General features: G+C 45.4%; 1 protein-coding gene across 1 annotated transcript in view; it reads left to right on the plus strand.

The window, feature by feature from the left end:
• Window positions 1–20,523, plus strand: part of LOC144151482 (sodium-coupled monocarboxylate transporter 1-like) — a 58,088-nt gene that overhangs the window by 7,658 nt on the left and 29,907 nt on the right. The window contains exons 2-5 of the mRNA XM_077682542.1: window positions 4,313–4,378; window positions 12,081–12,132; window positions 17,390–17,457; window positions 19,302–19,459. Of these exons, the coding sequence (XP_077538668.1) occupies window positions 4,313–4,378; window positions 12,081–12,132; window positions 17,390–17,457; window positions 19,302–19,459 (344 nt within the window). The remainder of the gene's footprint in view (window positions 1–4,312; window positions 4,379–12,080; window positions 12,133–17,389; window positions 17,458–19,301; window positions 19,460–20,523) is intronic.

Below are 20,523 nucleotides of genomic sequence, written 5' to 3' on the forward strand. Positions count from 1 at the left end.
GGATAATATGTTCCTTTATATGAATAGCAACAATAAAAACGGTGTATGCTTCCCCCGTAATGATACTGGCGTTTATGTTGATAGTTCAACTTGCTGTAAAATCTGGACCGTGCCTAGCACAAGACACAGTGAAGGATGTTTGGACACATTGCTGTGAAATTCTGCACAGTCACACTTATCCTGTAAAAACAAGAGGTGCTACAGACTTGCACTACTTGGCACTCGATTTTTTAATTTTTAATAATGACAAGTCGCATAGCACAGGGTCAACTTGCATAGAGGTAAAACGGTCCACAAGATGTTTCATAGGGTTCTAAAAAAGGGACAGCCAGTGCAGACACGTGCTCTTTGACTCTGAGTGAGAAAGGTGAAGAAATGTTTGGTCGATTTAAAAAGATCTCGAATGTAGGTGTATCAATTAAAACAGGTTTAAAGGAATGGTTATTGATGAATGAAATTTGAAAGGCGTTTAACAAGTCAACACAGGTTCGCTGGTGCGACAAGCACCATTTGTCACACTCTGAGGAAAGTCTCTGGACAGGTTTACTACAGAATGCGCCTCAAGAAAGGCGAATTCCCAAAGTGCAGCACTGGGTCGAGCATTTTGAGTGCTCGTTTTGTAGCTGACTCATCCACTACACCACCCCCATAGTCGAAAGAAGATCCCACTAAGCTGGTAAAAACATGCAGGAGTTGCTTATCCACCCCATAGGATTGGTTTGAGAGCACCTTTGAAATGTTCATCGTTTTGAGGCATTTATGCTTGAGTTGTTAAATGTGTGGAATGAATGTGAGTTTTTTCAGCTAAGACTATACCTAAAAACGTTTGTTCAATTTTTGCGGGAATTGAGTCCCCATGGTGTGAGGGTCCGCTTGCATTACGCACCTCTTTGAAAATAAAACGCACCTACTTTTAGCAGGATTAAATTTACACCCGTTTTCGTCTGCACATCGAGCAAGCTTGTTAACCCCAAGCTAGACCTGATGTTCATATATAGACATGTTACATGATTTGAACGATATTTCAATGTGATATACACACATCAGGAAGGAGATGGTTGGTGGCAATGACTTTCGGAGATAGTTCTACTTAACTGTAAACAAGTGCCACTCAAAATGCCCCCTTGAGGCATGCCATTCTCTGGCACATGCACGTTTGAAAGTGCTGAACCAGCTCTGACGCGAAGTGTTCGTTCAGGCAGGAAACTGGAAAGAGTGTTCAGCATGTTCAGCACACCTACACCCAGCATGAGCGTCTGGGTGTATGTGTTGTATCCTTGTGTACGTAATTTTATCTGTGCGTGGACCTGAAGGTTTAGATGTGCTCCAGGCATCCCTCAGCTCATAGAGTGTGAATTCAGAGTTATAAGCAGTTTTTGATTTGTCTCTTTTTTGTAAGGGCTTTTTTCTGCAGATGTTTTGTGTAGCATGAAAGTGTGTGTAGTGTGCTGAACTGGAAACGTGTTGGAAGTGTTGTGCGAGGGCATTAGCCTGGTCTTCCGGTGTGTTTCCTGTTGCAGTAACCAGGGGCAGGCTGTGTGTTTGTTTTTGTTTGAGATTTTCTATATGGCTCCTGACTTTGTGAGTGTCGGCGTATGAGTTAATGGATATGAAGAGGCTGTGCCAATTGTCCCTTTTTGCCTCACAGCACACGCCTTTCCCAAGCGCTTTTGTCTATTTGAAAGATACAAGGCTGTTAGAATTGAGGTACCAGCGAAGGACGCCCCACGCCTGGTTCTGGGCCTCTCGTGCTCACCTACAGTCCTCGTTCCACCAGGGCCTCCTTGGGTAGCGGGGGGGGGGCACCGGATGCCTGGGGAATGGACGTTCTGGCAGGATCGAGGATGTGCGCCATGAAGAGTTGGGCGGCGTCGTCTACGTGTAAATGTGATATGGCTGTGTGCTCCAGTCTAGATGCATCTGTAAATGTACTCCAATTTGTCTTTGATTAATTAGAGCTGTTATTGGAAGATGGACGGCTTGGGCCTTTACCTAAATATGTCAGTGCGGTAGGGAAGTGGTCACTGCCATATGGGTTAGTGCCAACACCCCACTAAAAAGATGGAAACACTACTGTAGAGCCAATAGGCAAGTCAAGGTGTGAGTAAGTGTTGTGTCCTAGAATATGGTATGCAGGCTTCTTTGTGTTGAATGCGCACGCTCCTGAGGATTTTAGGAATTTTTCGATAAGGCGACCTGAGGCATCTATGCAGGAGGAGCCCCAAAGAGTTATTAACATTCAGGTCGCCTATAAAAAGGGAGGGCTCGGGTATAGCTGATCTGCAATACCTCCGAGATCAGAGCTCAAGAGCTGGTAGTCAGGGGACATGTATAGGTGCTTACCGTTCTCAACCTATTCAATATTGTCGTACGGTCAGCTACAGCCTCAAGGGCAGTGTTTGAAGATAGAGGGTTGCATGCTAATACTTTCCGCGCGACAATGGCCACACCACCCGACGAGTGTGTCCAGCAAACCGTGTCCTTTCTGAATGCCTTGTACCTATTTAAGAAATGTGCTTGGAATTGAGTTGTGTTTCGTCGAGACACACGACACTTGGATTATTACCGTGCAGCATCTCAATCACATCAACAATATTCTAAGGAGTCCTCGGCAATTCCATTGAATAATGTTGTTTTGTTCCCATTATTTACATTTAAGAATGATGAGTGCGTGTGTTCATGGGGGTGTTGTGATTTGCCACATGGCACGTCAAAGAAGCAGGGGATGGGGGTACGGACTTTGTCAGCCGTACCCTTATAGCCGAAGACGTCCCGGAGCTCCCTGCCTGGTAAACAGACAGGGAGCCCATCCGCTGGAGCTTGACCTTGGCTCTGATGGCCACCGTTCGTGGTTTTTAACGCTCCACCTCTAAACACATCGTCGTGGTAGCTAACAACCTATATTTGGGGGCTAGGTGTCCGCGGTGTCCGTGGTGTCACCACTACCATCCTTAAGATGACTGAAGGTCTCCCGTACGGAGGAGAAAACACTTTTTTGCTGGTGCTGCTGAATACGGTGGACGTGGCTGGAAACCTTTACACCGGGTGATTTTATTTTAGCCGAATTCAGGGCATACTTCAGGAGATATTTGAGTTGGGCCGGACAGACTTGTGAGGGCGGCTTACTTTAGAGGCTATACGGTGAAAGGAGATTGCAGAACAGTTTACAAATTACGCCCACCTTCTCGCGAGGGAACCCTGGGGTGATGCGACGCATCGGGGGGTTCAATTGGCGTTTCTATTGGGTTGATTCTCTAAATCGGGTGAAACGTGTTGTGAACGCGTACGATGCATTCCATCACATGCGGGGGTTCCCATACGCGGGAAGTTGGGCGTACTTTTACTTTTTATGAAGGGACCGTCGCTTCCATCACGTCTTCATCGGAAGAATCAAGTCAAGCACGTAGTCGTCAAGAAAAGGGACGCGAATTTGAACGAGAGCAGCGCTGACTGAATCGCCGCAGCGCGATACCCGCTTTATATTCACAGTGCCTCAAGGAGAGGAGACAACAGAGAAGAGTCGCGCATGCGCACGCTTGCGCGACGAGAGCAGACCGAAGAGAGCGAAGCTCGCGCACACAGGTGTTGTTTATGATAATGAGGCGGAGAGAGAGCGTTGCGCGCACAGCTGTCGGAGAGAAGACGGGAGGACAGTCGCACATGCGCAGCTGGCGTGCGGACGCCGGACAACGCCGACGCACGAAGGACATGTCTCAGAGCAAGAGATGCGTCGCATCTAAAAGAAGGTGATGTGAATAAAAGATTTCACGAATAATAGGCTGCAGATGTTCTCGCTTCAATGTATAATTCACAGTCGCACAGCGTGATCCTGTTAAGCGCATCCTTCTAGCTTGGTTACACTCCATCAAACTTATGCGGCGCGTCAAATAAATAAAATATTGCATATTTAATATTGCGCACATAGGTGTAGTAACAAGAACAACACCTCTATGTATTGCCCCTGTACTTTGATAAGCGTGCTATAATATGTAAGTCTGGCTCTTGTTTGGAATTTCTTGAACAACATAGTAACCTGTACTTGCGCGTCTGGAAAAAAAGATTAGTATGCCTATTCATGCTTCTGGTGAGTGAAACACATTAACCTAGAAAAAACTGGGGTACCTACATTGTCTTATTATTACGTCAAGTTTGCATGCTCGTTAGGGTGCGGATACCATTGGCCAGAGGGGAGTGCATTACAGGCGCCTCCTTTTTTATCAATGCACAGGGTCAAACTACGGTAGAAAACGCGTTTCATTTTGGCGTCTGCCACTGTAGCCACCCAACCGTTTTACTGCTTTCTTTTCTCTAGTATGTTCGAGTGCGGTTCAACTGGGCCATCTCATTAACAGCCTGCGTCTGCTACCTCTTCGTCACGGTAACTTTAGCAGATTTTACTACGTTTTATTACGTTTTTTTAAGAATTTTCTACTACCACCTAGTCTTTTTTTTTTGTGTTGTACATAAGGATGCACTGTGCAGATTTAATAAACAGGATATGCTATCCATCTTTCCAAAAATGTATTGTGGTTGTAACACTTAGTAGAACTAAAAAACGTGTTTTAACAACCCAACAATGTCACGTGCATGACACCCCAGGCCACATTTAAAATAGGAATTTGACAGGTTATCTAATGCGGAGAAAGTACAACAGGTTACTCATAGAGTGAACATGGAGGCTATGTGGAGACAGATGCTGAAGCAGGGAAGAGAATGTGCTTTATGCGAAGATGACGGAGGACATTACCGTGGCGTAACGAGCTTTCGGTCAGCGCGAGATTAGATGTCTATGGGAGAAGCATTCGTCCACCTGTGGACATAAACATGCTGCTGATTATGAAGAAATTGGTACTTGTCAGAAAAAAATGTCCTCGTCGGTGACCTTATTGCCAATTTTGGTGAATGAGGGAAGTCAGTTGAGTGCTAGGAAAAGAGCCAGTTGGAAATTGTACACCATCGTATAATGTCAAAACGACCACTATAAGGGGATTACACCTGACATCTGCCGTCAGCAACAAGCACCTGATGTGGCCCACCCTGTTTTCGGAAACGTTCAAAGTGCGGCACCGGGCATTTTGAGGAGAGACTATAGCACCATCTATGCAGAACTCGGCCGCGTACCCTGGGACCCCCACCGAATGGGCGTGAATAGTTCGCTTTCCTCATCTATCAGATAAAGAATACTGAAAGGGAAGCCCAAGAATGTGGCCCAGAGGCCACTGTCGCCAAACATGACACCTCGATTCGTGTTCGAGATCATCAGCGAGTATGACTTGAACCCAGCGGTGCCAAGAAGTAAGCAAAGTTGTGTGACGCACAAAAAAAGCAAAAGATACATGGAAGACGTCACACACATGCCTCCGCTTGATCGAGTGCGAGGAAATTCCCCATAAGAATACCCACATTATACATCTTTTCGGGAGATTTATTTCGAGAATAACCAACACCGGTAACTGCTTAGAAAAACTTCCTTTGCCAACATTTATCGTTTCTGACAAAAGAAAACACGAACGCCGACGAAGCCTTCTACACGGACGTGAAAATATTATGTTAATACAGCAGACTGCGCGAAAGCAGGTCCCCGCGGCAGCGGTAGAAACGGGTCTCAGCGAATTCAATAAAATGACCCTGCCTACGCTGTAAACCAGTTTTAGCCAAAAAAGCAGTATTTGTACCATTCTCCAGAGGCTCCACTCTACTGCGAAAACACGCGAGACCAATACGCTGAAATCTGTATAAAAGAATACCTTTGTCCTACGTGAGAAAGAAAGCCGACAGCAGCCAGGGAATATCAGCCCACTGGTATTGACGTGCCCACAATGAAAGATCGCAGAGTATGCGGCAAGAAACTACCGCCTGACTCATTACATTTGAAAAAATGCTATTCAAAATTTGACCATAACTGTTGTCACTGTCGCTTTTTCTCACTTTAGGGTGGTTCAGAAATTGAGGCTGTTACTCCACTGCCCCCGCTGACCACTGTCCTTCCCTCTCGTCAAAGCTTTCCACACTTACCGGACTGTACTCTTGAGAAAAAGGAAGGGTGTTCATCCTAAAGTAGTGTTAGGTCTCCCATCCAGTACATTTCGATACGAGTGAACATCGGTCGAAATATAAGGGACACGGTATTTAGGCAGTATATTCGGATAAGACAGGTCGCCGCCGATGCCCGGGTGTAGGCTGCTCACTAGACTTTATTGCACCTTTATGGCCGGCAAAGGTGTAAAACGCTTGTACACATGCTTAGTGCATGCTTAGTGAGAAATAGATTTGCTCTTCCTGCTTTTATAGCCAGCAGGGGTAATTCCTCGGTAGGTGGGCTTCCCGCAAAAATCAGATAGTTTAACGGTAATTTTAGAATTATGCGTTTTAATGTGGGCGTATGCAAGTCAGCATGCGGATTTGCTAAAAGATTTTATCATGCGGTAGCTATTATGTTCAGGCATAGAATTGTAATAAATATTAAACACTTATTCCACTACATTTATACACCGACCAAGAAGGGTGTTCAATATTTCAACACCTTTTTTTCCCACATGGGTGTATGGCTGCAAAGTAGGGTGTAAGAAACTAAGAAAAAGGGTGTGAAAGATCGCCAACTAAAAAAAAAGGGCGTAAAGACCTCCAACTCCAGAGGTAATTTATACCTGTTTACATTTTCTACAAGCGGAGGAATGTTCTGTACCTCATGATTTTTAAACCACTATATATTGCCATAACGTTTAGCAGAGGAGCAGCTTCAGCTTGAGCTGGATTGCGTGGTGTAAGCAAGGAAATACAAAAAAAAAACTTCACCGCCTGTAAAGGGTGCATCAACACAGATGGCGCATGATAACAGCGACGACGGCTTTCGAGCTTGTTCGAGTGTGAGCACACTGAGCACATCCGCATGCGCACCTGCTACTATACCACACTACTTTTCTTTTGGGGATACAAAAAAGCAAACCAAAATTGTCCCGGCTTGCAGTTGTGGTGCAACGCTGTAGAAACAGCGAAGCTGGTGCTCTACCGAGCTTGTTTCCACCTTGGATTCACTGTCAGTGCGGGGGAAACGCTGGAACTTCCTTGTAAAGTCCGGCTCATCTTGGCGTCTCCCCTCAGCACTCAGTCTAGCCCAGCAAGAACATCGCGAAACCTAGCAAAACTTGGCGAAGCCGAGAATAACCTAGCAAAACTTAGCAACACCTTAAGAATCTAGGTCCACACCCACCGCCTCAGAACTGCAACTGAACACCTATTTCACGCCCTTTCAACACCGTACAAAAACCAAGAGTTTGCAGTTGGTCAACGCCCTTTTCGCAACACAAAAAGGGTGTGACGCTACAAATTTGGTTATTGAAACCTAAGAAAAAGGGCGCACTGACTTTTCTCTCATTTCATTTATATTACAGCTTTTTTAGGCCCTAAGGGCATAAAGCGTTGATGTGTATGTATACTTTTTTTTAAACTTAAAAGTTCAAAATTACGTTTCACGCGCCAAAGTTGAACTAGACTCATGAGGCGCATCGTATATGAAAACGAGCGCTCATTGCAGATGAACAATTTTTTTTGCTTTTGAACACATGTTACGACGTGAGAGGAGGGTATGAGGAGATGGCTTGAATTCCTTAGGGAAACTATAAATGTATGCGTGGCCCTAATGAATCAGCAGCTTAAAACCTTTTTTCACCCTTTCAGCACCCCACCAAAAACCAAGGGTGTTGAAGTTGCTGAACACCTTTTTTTCACACAGAAGGGGCGTAGAGCTACGAATAAGGGTGTTAAGATCCAAAAAATGGTTGTAGTAGCCTCCAAACACTCTTTGTGTTTTTAAGCTGCACCCTTGATCAAAACTGGAGTAAAAATGTTGATTTACATACGAGTTATCCGGTTGTCCTTAGCCACGGCATGCATCCATAGCCTAAGAGTACTTTCGACGCCTAAGACCTCCGCAATTAGTTTGAATAATACGGCATGATATAGCAGGATTGAGCACAACAGACCACAAAGCAGTGTCTCCCGTCCAAGACACACTTGTGCGCTCGGGTACTCACAGGTATAGAGATACTCCATTGGTTCCGCCATAGATGGGGTCTTTATTGTCCAAGAGGCGCTTGTAATTGCAGCATAACAGTGTCGTTCACTGCGGACTTAGTAGATAGCAAAAATTACAAGGGGACTCCAACTAGTTGATTGATTGATTGTGGGGTGTAACGCGCCGACGCAACGCAGGCGATGAGGCGCGCCGTAGTGGAGGGCTCCGGATTAATTTTGACCACCTGGGGATCTTTATCGTGCGCCGAAATGTCGTACACACGGGCGTTTTTGCTTTTGGCCTCCATCAGAAAAGCGGCCGCCGCGGCCGGGAATCGAACCCGCGACCTCGTGCTCAGCAGCGCAACGCCTTATCCACTGAGCCACCGCGGCGGGTGCTTCAACTAGTTGGTCACAACATTTTGGCTATGGCAACCTTGTTGTCCTTGCTAAAAGGGCTGGCCGTTTCTACTGCAAAAGGGTCCGCGCTATCTTCGCGCCATTACGCACTTTGGTGCAGAAGCCATTTCTTAGTGGGAGGGGTAGGGGTGGGAGACCATTAAAGGCCACCCTCCAGCGTCCTTTTTTCTGGTCAAATGAAACAGCGGGAGATAGGGAAAACTTTTCGTACCCCAAGAAAAAAGTGACGCACATTACCTCACTGTTTAAAAGTACCGCCTTCTATACGAACCGGGGTACGCAAAACGCCGTGTGCAAATGAGGCAAGAAAGAAAATAGCTTGCCCACAGTGCCAGCGCCAAAATTGTGAAAACAATCAGAAACGTATTTATTTATTTTTTATTTATTTACTCATTTATTTATTTATTTATTTGTTTATTTATTTATTTATTTATTTATTTATTTATTTATTTATTTATTTATTTATTTATTTATTTATTTATTTATTTATTTATTTATTTATTTATTTATTTATTTATTTATTTATTTATTTATTTATTTATTTATTTATTTATTTATTTATTATACCCACTGTTAGGGCGAAATGGCATTACAGAGGGGAGGGGTTTACATTGGAAGAGATGTTACATGTTGAACAGAAAGAAACAGACTACAGTGTAAGCACGATTACAATCAAAATGTCAGCGTGCTAAGGTCAAAGATACATTAAGCGGATCCTGAGTATACAGTTCTAGTTAGTGTTTCACGATAATGATGGTTATCAATATTAGACACAATTTCAGGAGCAAGGTGATTCCATTCAAGGGAAGAACGAGGCAAGAACGACTGTGCAGCTGCATCAGTATGATAGGTGATAATGCCAACTTTGTGACGATGATCGAGGAGATGGGAAAAATACTGGGGCTGTTGAATAAATTCTTTCTGCACGATAGAATGATGGTACAATTTATGAAAGGTTGATAGGCGGGACGCGTTCCTTCGAGGCGACAAATTAGGCAATGATAGATTAGTTTTCATTCCAGATATGCTTGCAGTGCGATTGTAATTTGAGAATATGAAACGCGTAGAAATATTCTGAACTAGGTCAATCGCTGTAATCACGTTTTGGTAACAGCGATCCCACACCAAAGAAGCATACTCTAATTTAGGCCGAAATAATGTTTAGTAGAGGGCTCATTTTAATGAAGATGGAGCTCTAGAAAAGTTACGGCGTAGGTACCCAAGCGTGCGGTTAGCGTCGCTGATCATCTACTCGATGTGCAGTGCCCAAATGAGATTTGATGTTATGTTGACGCATAATTATTTGTACGAGGTAGAAGATGCAAGAGGTGTGTCATTTAAATTGTAAGTAAATTGAGTGCAAGCACTTCGGGACACACGCATAAATTTACACTTATTAATGTTAGGTTCCATTAACTGTAGACGGCACCAGTTACCAACTTTTTAAGGTCTGACTGAAGAATACAGTAATTATTTATATTGTTTACCTCCAGACAAAATACCGCAATCATCAGTAAATAGCTGAATACTAGAATTTATGTGACAAGGAAGGTCATTATATCAATTAAAAATAATTGAGGCCCAATTACTGATCCCTGAAGAACGCCAGAGTGTACATCGGTAAAATTCGAATTAAACCCGTTAGATTAAACAAATTTTGAGCAATTTGTGAGAAATCATTTAATTCATTTGGGCACGTTAGGATCAAGAATAATTCGGCCTAATTTATGAAGTAATACTTTATGACGGCCCTTATCAAGTGCTTTAGAGAAATCTAAGAAAATGCAACCGGTTTCTGATGAGTTGTCGAAACTGCGGTGTAATTTACCAGTAAAACAAATAAAGTTGGGTTTCACAAGGGTATGTCCTGCGAAAGCCGTGGTGAAGAATGAGTTGCTTTGAAGGAAATTTACAAGGTGTGTGAATATTACGTTTTCTAGTAGTTTGCAGCACGTACTGGTTAGGGAGATGGGGCGATAGTTAGCGAGGGAAGACTTACTACCAGATTTATGATTTCGGACTACCTTCCCGATGTTGTACTCAGTTGGGAGAGTTGAAGTGGTTGTTGGAAAAACTTTGGTAATATGATGGAACCCATTTCTGCGGTATTTCCTAAAAAATGGTGTTGATGATAACCAGATAAGGAATGACTGCTTAATTTATTAATAAGAGAAGCGATACCAGGGACGTCAACTACTATTGGAGGCATAGGGTGGTAATTGTAGGAAATGGTAGTAGGTAGCGGAATGTCTGATGTTTTAGAAAAATTGGTGGCAAATGTGTGGTTAAGGACGGTTGCACATTGATTTACGGGAACTGCGTTACCGAAGGAGTCTTCCAATAAGATGGAATCTTCTTTCCAGGGATTAATAACGCGCCAAATCTTTTTTACATTTGTTTTTAACATGGAAGGCAGTACGCTAGAAATGAAGGTATTTTTGGCGTGTTTGAGTGCTCTCACGGAATCACTAGATGCGGTTTTATAAGCGACTCATTGTGCGTTTGATGGTGAAAACTTGGCTGAATGATCACGGCGTTTTTTTCGTTATACATGAGCTTTATAGCGATGTTATACCATGGTGATTGTGCGTTACTAGCAACGGTGTAGGTTGGGATGTGCTTTATTGTGAGGCGACTAACTTCGTCAGCGAACATGTCCCAGTAAACTGAACAGAACGGTCGTTAAAGTCGGTCAGAAAGACGTCAAGAAATCGGACAGTTCACTATTGATCGCATCAAAGTTTGCTTTTCTGTAGTTAAAATGAGATCAAGTGTGTTTGAAGTGTTAGATGACACTTTGGTGGGTTTGGTAACTAACTGCCACTTGATGTTAGGGAAGTTGAAAACACCAAGAAGGAAGAATGAGTACGATGAAAATCGACTAATAACTATAATTACAGCGTCATGCATTTCATTTACGAATGTAAATGAATCAAAACCTTATAACTTAACAACGTGAGGGTTCGAGCTAGTTGATACTCCACAGTGAAACTTTAAGCGCAACAAATTTAGACAAAAGACGAATGACACAAGGACAAGCGCTACTTCCAACTGGCAATTTTATTTACGAAACAACATATATATACGACAAGGTGAGAAAAAAAAATTCACCTTTTCGTACACATATGTTGTTTCGTAAATAAGATTGCCAGTTGAAAGTAGCGCTTGTCCTTGTGTCATTCGTCTTTTGTCTAAATTTGTTGCGCTTAAAGTTTCACTATAAAACCTTATGTTGTACGTTTCATTACTGAGGTTCAGATGAAACAACCTTGTTCAACATTTTTGCCTTATTGTACTGCTTATGTGGTAATAACGAATAAACGGTCATTTAGAACCTGTTATACCCGATTTTTCGCAAAAAATACAAGTTGGAAACGTTACTACACCAACATTTTACAAATTGGGTTAGTAATAATAGCTTTGGTACATCATACCCGACTGAATCATGAGCGGCTTCGACTTCACAGTACTTGTTTAAAAAATTATGAAAATAAAACAAACTTTTTTTAGTTGACTGCTGATTGCCTGTTCAATGGCAATCTACATTGGTTTACAATATGCGCTTTGTTAGCGAGGATTTGCGGCTGATAACTGATGCGGCAAGAAACAAACAATTTGTGGCGTACGTTTCTGCTTTCCCATTTCAGCAAAGCATAGGCGCCCTGTCCATCCTTGCTGCAAGTTTAGCGATCGTCACGGGTAAGTATATGTTTTAGAAGACAAAACTTGTTTTCTGGCAGTTTCTGCAACCCTTTTTTTGCAGTTAATCTAAACAACGAACGTTTAAAGGATATAGGCACGTTTCTGCAGATTAGTATGACTCATCTCACACTCCTTTAAAACTGTCGCCTGGCCAGAAATTCTGTATCACAAAATCTGTGATGACGACTTTACAATTCCTGAAAAAGCATGATCGTTACAAAAGTAATTACAAGCGATCCTGCATTTGAGCATCCCCTCGGAAGCGTTGGGTGCCCCGTCGGCAGGGCACTGCACTGCATCTCAGAGTTGTGTGGTGCGCCTGGCATGATTATTGAGTTTTAACTGCTTATGACGCATCGCGCCAACAGAATGACCTAAATACAATACCACTTTTCCTCAAAGTAGCGGCCAAAACGGTTCTCCCAGATAACAGCCTTACTCATCGTAGTCGGACCATTGTAATTAGGTTCCTCGTTGCTCTCACAGTGAACAGGGCCCGGAGGATGAACTGCTACTGCACTTTCCCTGAGCACTGGAAGTTCTTCCTTACAAAACAAGAACGCGTTGTAGTAACAGCAATTTGCAGTGGTGTTCCTCGCATCGCTGAAACATTTCTATAGCGTAAAAGTTTGTTGAAGCCTCCTCTTGCAAGGTATGCATAAGCAGAAGATACTGGTGTACCAACTGACTGCCTCCTTTTTTGATGAGGAACAATCTCATTGGAATGATAATAACAAGCTCCTCAAGACTTGTTAACGGAGAAAGTCGGACGTCATTTATCACTTTACGATTTTTTCAGAACAGCTCTTCGTTTCATTTATTATCGCCGCTGATGACTTACCGTTTCACGCCTTTTTTGTTATTTCAGCATTTCTGTCCCCTTATAGCGCTGTATTAAAACTTGGCATTTTGTAAAATATTAAACACAGTTGTGGTGCTCACTTTTACATGTTGTTTTATTAAATGTCGTGTACACTATACAGCGTTCGTTTAAAGCTAACTCTGCAGTAGAACTCCGCTTTTCCATTCCCCAGTGCTGCGTTTTCTTGGCTTCTACGTTGCTTTTGTCTAACCCCAGCGCTGCTCACATTGAGTCCCAAGTTTTAAAATCCTCACCGTTACGTCGTGGCTCAGAGTACGTTGACGGATCATGCTCGCAATCTGACCCTCCGAAAGCCGCCCGGGCAACATGCGCATACCGCCATTTTGACGTTTGACGAGCCTTGGCTGTGCTTGGCTACGGAACTGACTGCATGATGACGCGCGCGTTTGCGATTCGTCACCGCTACATGGTCCTATGTTACTCTTTTCTATCACCATCATCACTGCACTTACTACGGGTGGTTCACTTCGGAATGCCTTAAGTGCGTGTTTGCCTTTGAGCTGAAAACTCGGAACTCAGAAATTCAAACCAACCAGGAACTGTGAAAAGCGCTCCATGCTAAAGAACAAAACATCAGGCTCATACCTAAGCAGTCAATCAAAACCCCGTCATCCAGTATCGCTACGCAAGTGCAGATACATTTACTACGCCAAAATAAAACCCTAATACAGCACACCATGTTGGCAATACAAGAAAGCCTCACTAAGTTACGCACGAGTGTGTAACGGATGTAGAACATGCATATTACGAACCCGACCTCTACCACAGGGCGCAATGAGAAGCGTGAAAGCCATACGCACGACCCATCTTAAACCCCGCCACATCTGCTTCTCAGCAAGATGACTAGGTCCCCAAACCGACAGACGAAACCTCTCACGCTTTGGCAGTGTAGTTGCCGGAGCTACTCGAAGAAACAAGGCGCGTTGATGCAGTACATAAGGACTGCCACCACAGAACCCGATATGATAGCACTAAAGGAGACAGGATGTACACCACACCAGGCAGGCTACGCCACGCACCTTTCCGGGACCCTTCCGCCTAGGGTTAGCACCCTCACGTCACGAACCATCACTGTCGTACAACATCAAACTCATGGCTGCACCATTGAGCATGCCCTCATAGAAGGCGTACTTCGTACCAGGGCCCATCAGAGTGAATTTGTATTAAACATCTACAGCCCGCCAAACCACCGCCACAATACCTTGGAATACTCAATAATGAAAGAGAGAGCATGGCCACCATAAACGGCCTGGTAATAGTAGGAGACTTCAACACGTCGCAACCGGTGTGGGGTAGCAAGCGAAAAGGCAACAAGCTCCACACTACCATTCAGCAACACCGTCTAACAGTCCTCACTGACCCAACAAATCGAACTTGTATCGGGAACAGCATCACAAGGGATACCAGTCCTGAACTAACACTGATAAAATATGTTCCACAAGCAGAGTGGCAAAATCGGGAAGAGTCGCTGGGCAGTGATTACTTTATAGCCCAGACAATCATCCCCACCGCTCTTTCACGTCGAACACTGAATTCCAAGAAAATGGCTGACTGCACCACCTTTCGCGAGCACAGAGCCTATATCGACACAACCATCATAAACTCACTTCACAAATTGTTCGTGGACCTGCACCACGATCTAAACAAGTACTCGACAGAGATCGTCCTCACCACTGAAGCGCCTGCAGTGGACTCCCACCTCCTCCATCTCTGGGAAGCACGCAAATGCCTCCGACGAAGATTGAAGTCAACCTGTCAAGTCATGACATCCTCCTTTAACTAAAGGAAGATGTCTTGACTCCCATTTCTCGTCACTCCAGCAGGGCTGTCCTCGCTCTCGATTTGAAAGGAGCGTTTAATAATGTGAGCCACAACGCTATCCTCGAAACCCTAAGTAACACTAACTGTGGAAAACGAATGTTCCAGTATATCTAGGCATTCCTGGTGGATCGCATAGCCACTATGGGCAATGGACCACTACGAACGACCCTTCAAAATATGCCGAACAAAAGAACGCCACAAGGAGTGGTGCTTTCTCCAATATTAATTAATATAGCTATGATGAAGCCCACCCCCACCCTTCCCCGAACAACTTAATACCATCCCGGGGATTAAACATGCGGTCTGCGCAGACGATATCACGAATTGAACTTCTGCTGGGTAAGAAGGCGACATACAGGATGTGCTCCAGCAAGCCGCTGACGCAGTCCAACAGTATGCCAGTATGCGCGGTCCTCAATGCTCCCCAGAAAAGTCTGAGCTTATCATTTTGAGGCGCAAGCTACGTGGCAAGCCCATGGAGCCCACCAGAATACAAATAATGCTCCAGAGTAGCGACATCCCCGTAGTGCCAACTATCCGCATACTGGGACTCTGCATCCAACAGGACGGAGGTGGAACGCTAACCACCCAGTGCCTCAACCACACTACCTTGCAAATCGAGCGTATGGTAAGTCGAGTCACAAACTGGCACCAGGGTATAAAACAGGATGATGTAATCAAGTTGGTGCAAGCACTCGCTGTCACCCGCGTGGTGTGCTCTACACCTCACCTACCGCAGAAACCGAGGAAAGTGGACCATCTTGACACACTCCTGAGTAAGGCGAACAAGCGAACGCTAGGCCTCCTTCCTCACACCGCCACTAGCAAGCTGGAAGCGCTCGGGGTGCACAACAAGGTGCGTGAGATCATTGATGCCAACCTTGTCAGCCAGCTCGAGCGGCTCAGGCAAACTTCGACCTGTCGCACGGTGCTTAGGCAGCTAGGTTACCGGATAGCGGACGCCAGCCATTCTCGTTTAGGAACTGTGCACCAGGACATCCGCACACTCATCATGGTTTCTTTGCTCCCGCAAAACATGCACCCTGAGCATCAGGCACAGCGCAGACAAGCAAGGGTACAATTCCTACGAGGGAAATATTCTCACCACACCCACGTGCGATTCAAGGACGCGGCCCACTGCGCATCCCGTCCAGCCACAGCAGTAAGCGTCATCGACGTCTCAGGCGATTTCGTTCGCACTGCGCCGTTGTTGTTAAAACATTGTTGAAGCCGAAGAAATGGCTGTCGCACTGGCAATGAGGTCTCCAACTTCGAATATACCCCTTCACATGATTACAGACTTAAAACATGCTTGCAGAAACTACGGCAACCGTCGCATGTCAATATGCGCCCTCCAATTACTAAAAAAGCACAAGGACAGACTTAAGCCAAATGTACTAATATGGACGCCGGATCACGCAGGGCTCGACGGAAACGATCGAGCATACCCTAAATTCTGAGCACGCACCCTCCGGGAACCGCACCAGTCGCTCCGTGACCCAGGCCGTGACCCAGAGCCAGTCGCTCCGTGATCCAGCAGCAGTACCGAGCACTACTGCGCCACCACCGGCTTGCCAAATGTGCCTGCCACCACCGCACCAGACGCTCACCCCAGAGGAGGTTGTAGTCTGGCGGCAACTACAAATACATACCCCACCCCCCTCAGCTTGCTGCACATCATACAGGCCACAATATGTCCACCAACATGTCCACACTTGCAGCAAACATCCAACACTGTACCACACCACTTGGGCTTTCCAAAACACACCAGCAGCCCCCATTATTTACAACCCCCACCTCTCGAGCAGTGACAGCCGCGATGTGCAGTTCGGACCCTGAGAACGACCGGGTGTTGGTAGACCGGGAGAGGCAGGACTGCAGCCGCCGCAGGAGCCCTGGACTTTTTCCCGCTTTCAAACGCAACCTCTTTTACTTGAATAAATGTGACGTCACCAGCACCACCGCATCCATAAGGCACCACAGGAAGAATAGTGTGTGCTCTTGTCATTATCGTGCCCTTCAAGCTTTGAGAACACCGTTGAACTTGCAACAGCGAACTTTGTCGTGCCTTGATGACGTCGGGAAAAGAGGAGGCGCTTTCCCTCGAGGAAAAGCTTGATGTACTAAACGCTGGAGGCAAGCAGGCGGCGCAAAAGAGAGTCGACATCGCTAAGTACCCTGCATTGCCACGCGTGGTATTTTCCAGCGATGACACAAAGTGCCAATCGTACATTATCGAGTGTCCTAAGGTTCGAAAGCCAAAGTTGTAAAATACATGGTGGAAAGTCAAAGCTACGCTGTTTTCGTTCATTTTAGAATGTTTCTTAGCTGCTGCATTTACCTGGTTGTTATATTTTGTTTTCCGGGTACTATGAAATACGTAGGAACTGGTTTTCACTGTATATCCTTTTACCCGTTTTTTTCTTAAGTGGTCGCGATGATGCAGTGGTATGTGGAGAATATCTACCGTCCCCATGTTCATAGAAAACGCGTTGTAATTGTTCTGACAATCCTGCGAGAACAAGTTTAATAAATATGTCTTTGTTTCAGTCTTCGAAGTTCCCCTTCTTTGGTGCAACGTCTTCATTGGACTGGGTGGCACCGTCTATACGGCGTTTGTAAGTACTCTTGATGAAGAAAGAAGAGCGCAGTGTGATCGTAGCGGTTCCCTAAGAAAATGCACGTTAGCTGGCAAAAACCGTCTGAAAACGTCTATGAATTATTTACCTTCGAAAGGATTAGTAGGACGAGAGCAGAAGGGGAGATTCTTCTCATCGAGCCAGCAGGAACGCACACACACATATACGCAAGCACATACACACGAACACGCGCACACAGGCACAGACGTTTGCCCGTATACGCGCACGCACGGGCGCACACACACGCACGCGGGCCGCACTTATACACACACATGCACGCACGGACTCACGTACTGAAAGCCCATCCTTAACAGAACACACCGTCAGACCACAGACATACTATGATTTGCAGCGCAACAAAAAAACCCGGACGGTGAAAACAAAGTAGACGAGACAAAACAGACGAGACAATTTTTTTTCGTTGCGCTTCAGATCATGGCAGCTATTCGCTAACTAGCCCAGCAAGACGTTCTCCTCAACCTCTAGCGCCTCTAACTGTGCGCTAATTATTCGCAGGAAAATTGTACGAATGTCTTCTGGTGTAAGAATCGAAAATAGGTGGTGACTGACTTTCAAACAATCCTCGGCTATACAGCAAAATACTTAGGTGCCCCATTCAGCGAAAGATCAACGTAGTTGCAGATGATTTCTGATAAAGAAAATGGCCTCCTCTGTAAAGTAAATACAAAGACTCGTGAATTCGCGAGATTTGGATCGGGTCTCCACAACAGGAGCCCAGTTCTTTAGCGCCGCTCGGGCAACATGCGTTGGCTGCGGTGCAAGGAAATTTGGGATAGTGCGTGCCGCGTGTCTTGTGTAGCTGACCGCACGTAAATAAAACACGTGAACCTTATCCGCCCATATAACTGCTTCTTAGAAAGCTGTGCAAAACGTTATTATTGTACTTATTAAAGCGTTTCATGGCTGAAGAGGGACAAACGACACACAAAACAAACGCGCATCTTGCCCTAGCGGCGCAAGGCTGGATAAACAGCAGAACTGGGAGTACAGGCAGCTGCTCCCCACTATGACAAACGTTCCTAGGAGAGAGAGAGCGGTCGGACCCCGGCAGTGCAAAGCCGTTTTGGACGGCACTGTAAAGCAAATACCAACAAAGAATGTACAGTGTTTCATTCAATTGTAATCTTGGTCAACCCGTGGCGCGCTGGTCGACGACGAGTACAACAAAGATGGGAGCAACTTCTGTAGCGTAATCCCACGAGCAAGGTTGGATCACCCAAGCACTGCAGTAGTGTATATATAAAATAAATAAATAAGTACCTTCACTATGCCGATTGGATTCCACGAGGCACCGGCTGACCTGCGCTCTGCGATGTCTGCCTCTTCTGGACGGGTTTGTGTTGGCCCACACATTACTGCGGTAAAACAGACGCGCAAACACAGCGAAGGAGTAAACAAGTAATGAGTTTAAAAAAACTGAGGGAGAGTGAAGAACAAGACCAAATACAATGTACGAAAGAAGCCTTTTTTAAGTGTCACGAGGTGTTCGCCTTCATGGCGTATAAACGGACATGTTGTGTTCCCACAACGTTTTAATACCACGCCGAGGGATCCAATGGCAACACCACTAGGCGTATTTGAACAATTGACGGGAATTATAGTGCAAAGGCAAATGAAACGAAACCTTTGAAAAGTTGCACTATCTCTCCCATTAACATTGTTGCAGCGCATTATTTTAATCGTGAAGCATCTGTAGGAAACAGCAGCTAGAAGTCTGAGCAGTGTGTTAGAGAATTACATTAAAGTGGCCGCATTGTTTATAGTCTAATAGTTCTTGCCTGGATTTGTTTGGCTGCGACAAGGGAGGACTTAGGGGCGTCGTTTGGACAGACTGCCTGCAGCTGCTCATGATTTTGCTCGGACCGGGAGCTGTGATTACGAAGATCGTCATTGATTTGAGGAGTTCCAGTAGGACTTCCCAGAATTTCTACAGCCTCGATGGCCGGAAATACTTTTTCAAGTAAGTATGTGTTGGGAGCCTCTATTATATTAATAAAATATTGTCACGGGAGGTGGCGAAAATTCCCCTGGCCCTGATGTTCCCTGTAAACCACGTTTACGAGCAGGAACAATGTGTGTGTGGAGCGAAGCATGCGCAGAGTCCACTTTGGCATCTTGTGAACGATACAACTTGTCTGCCATAAGTATTTTGGTTAATCAAGTGAAGCAAAAACACAGCCTCAAGAACACCTGTCACCGGATTCTGACCTGGAATGCTGATTAGAAACTTTATGCACGGCCAACTTAGTTCATAGGAAAAGGTGGCTATCAGAGCTACCAGTCGGAAATAATTGACAGTAACTGACCATTATTTAGGTTAGATAACGTTGATATGCAGAAACACACATTCCCAATCAACTATGGCATCGCGATCATGCAAAGAAAAGATTTAATCGCTGATATTATACATAACTCCCGGCACTAACAAAAATTCCCCCGCATTTCCCCGAGGGGGAGAATGTGAAAGTGCGAATGCACGGTTGTCGGCCCGCTTGCGGCGCTTGCGCTCGTCCCCGCAGCCCACCGCCTCGCCGCCTTCTCTTCCATCTCTTCCATCGGGTTTGTAGTATCACGTGTACACCACGCAGTTATCAAGCCGCTATAACGCCGCTGAGTCGCCAACGCACGCCGCTGACGACGTAGTTTGAATGCGTAAAAGATATAAGGCGCGTCACTAACACTGATATCAGCGTCGCGTCCGTGGCTTGGTCGGTAGAGCGTCGCGCTGCGGCCGCAAAGTCCTCGGATCGAAACCTGGCGCCAGATGCTGTTTCTTTTCTAAATATAGAGGAGCACTGCGGACGCCGCCGCCGCCGCCGGCGGTGGATGGTTTGGGGTCGCTTATAAAGTGCATTCGCACTTAAAAGGCACTAGCGGATTAAGTAGAATAAAAGCCCAAGCTGAGCCCACTGCCTACCTGAATTGTAGCTGAGACTACCGCATCGATAAGGTTTCTGGGCCTTACCATACTTTAGTTCCGCCACACGCTTGTGCCGGGAAATTAACGGTTAGGCCAGAGGCGAA

This window comes from Haemaphysalis longicornis, unplaced genomic scaffold (assembly GCF_048455015.1).
Source record: "Haemaphysalis longicornis isolate Haplotype H1 unplaced genomic scaffold, Haemaphysalis longicornis Haplotype H1 scaffold_9, whole genome shotgun sequence".
Classification (NCBI taxonomy): Eukaryota; Metazoa; Arthropoda; class Arachnida; order Ixodida; family Ixodidae; genus Haemaphysalis; species Haemaphysalis longicornis.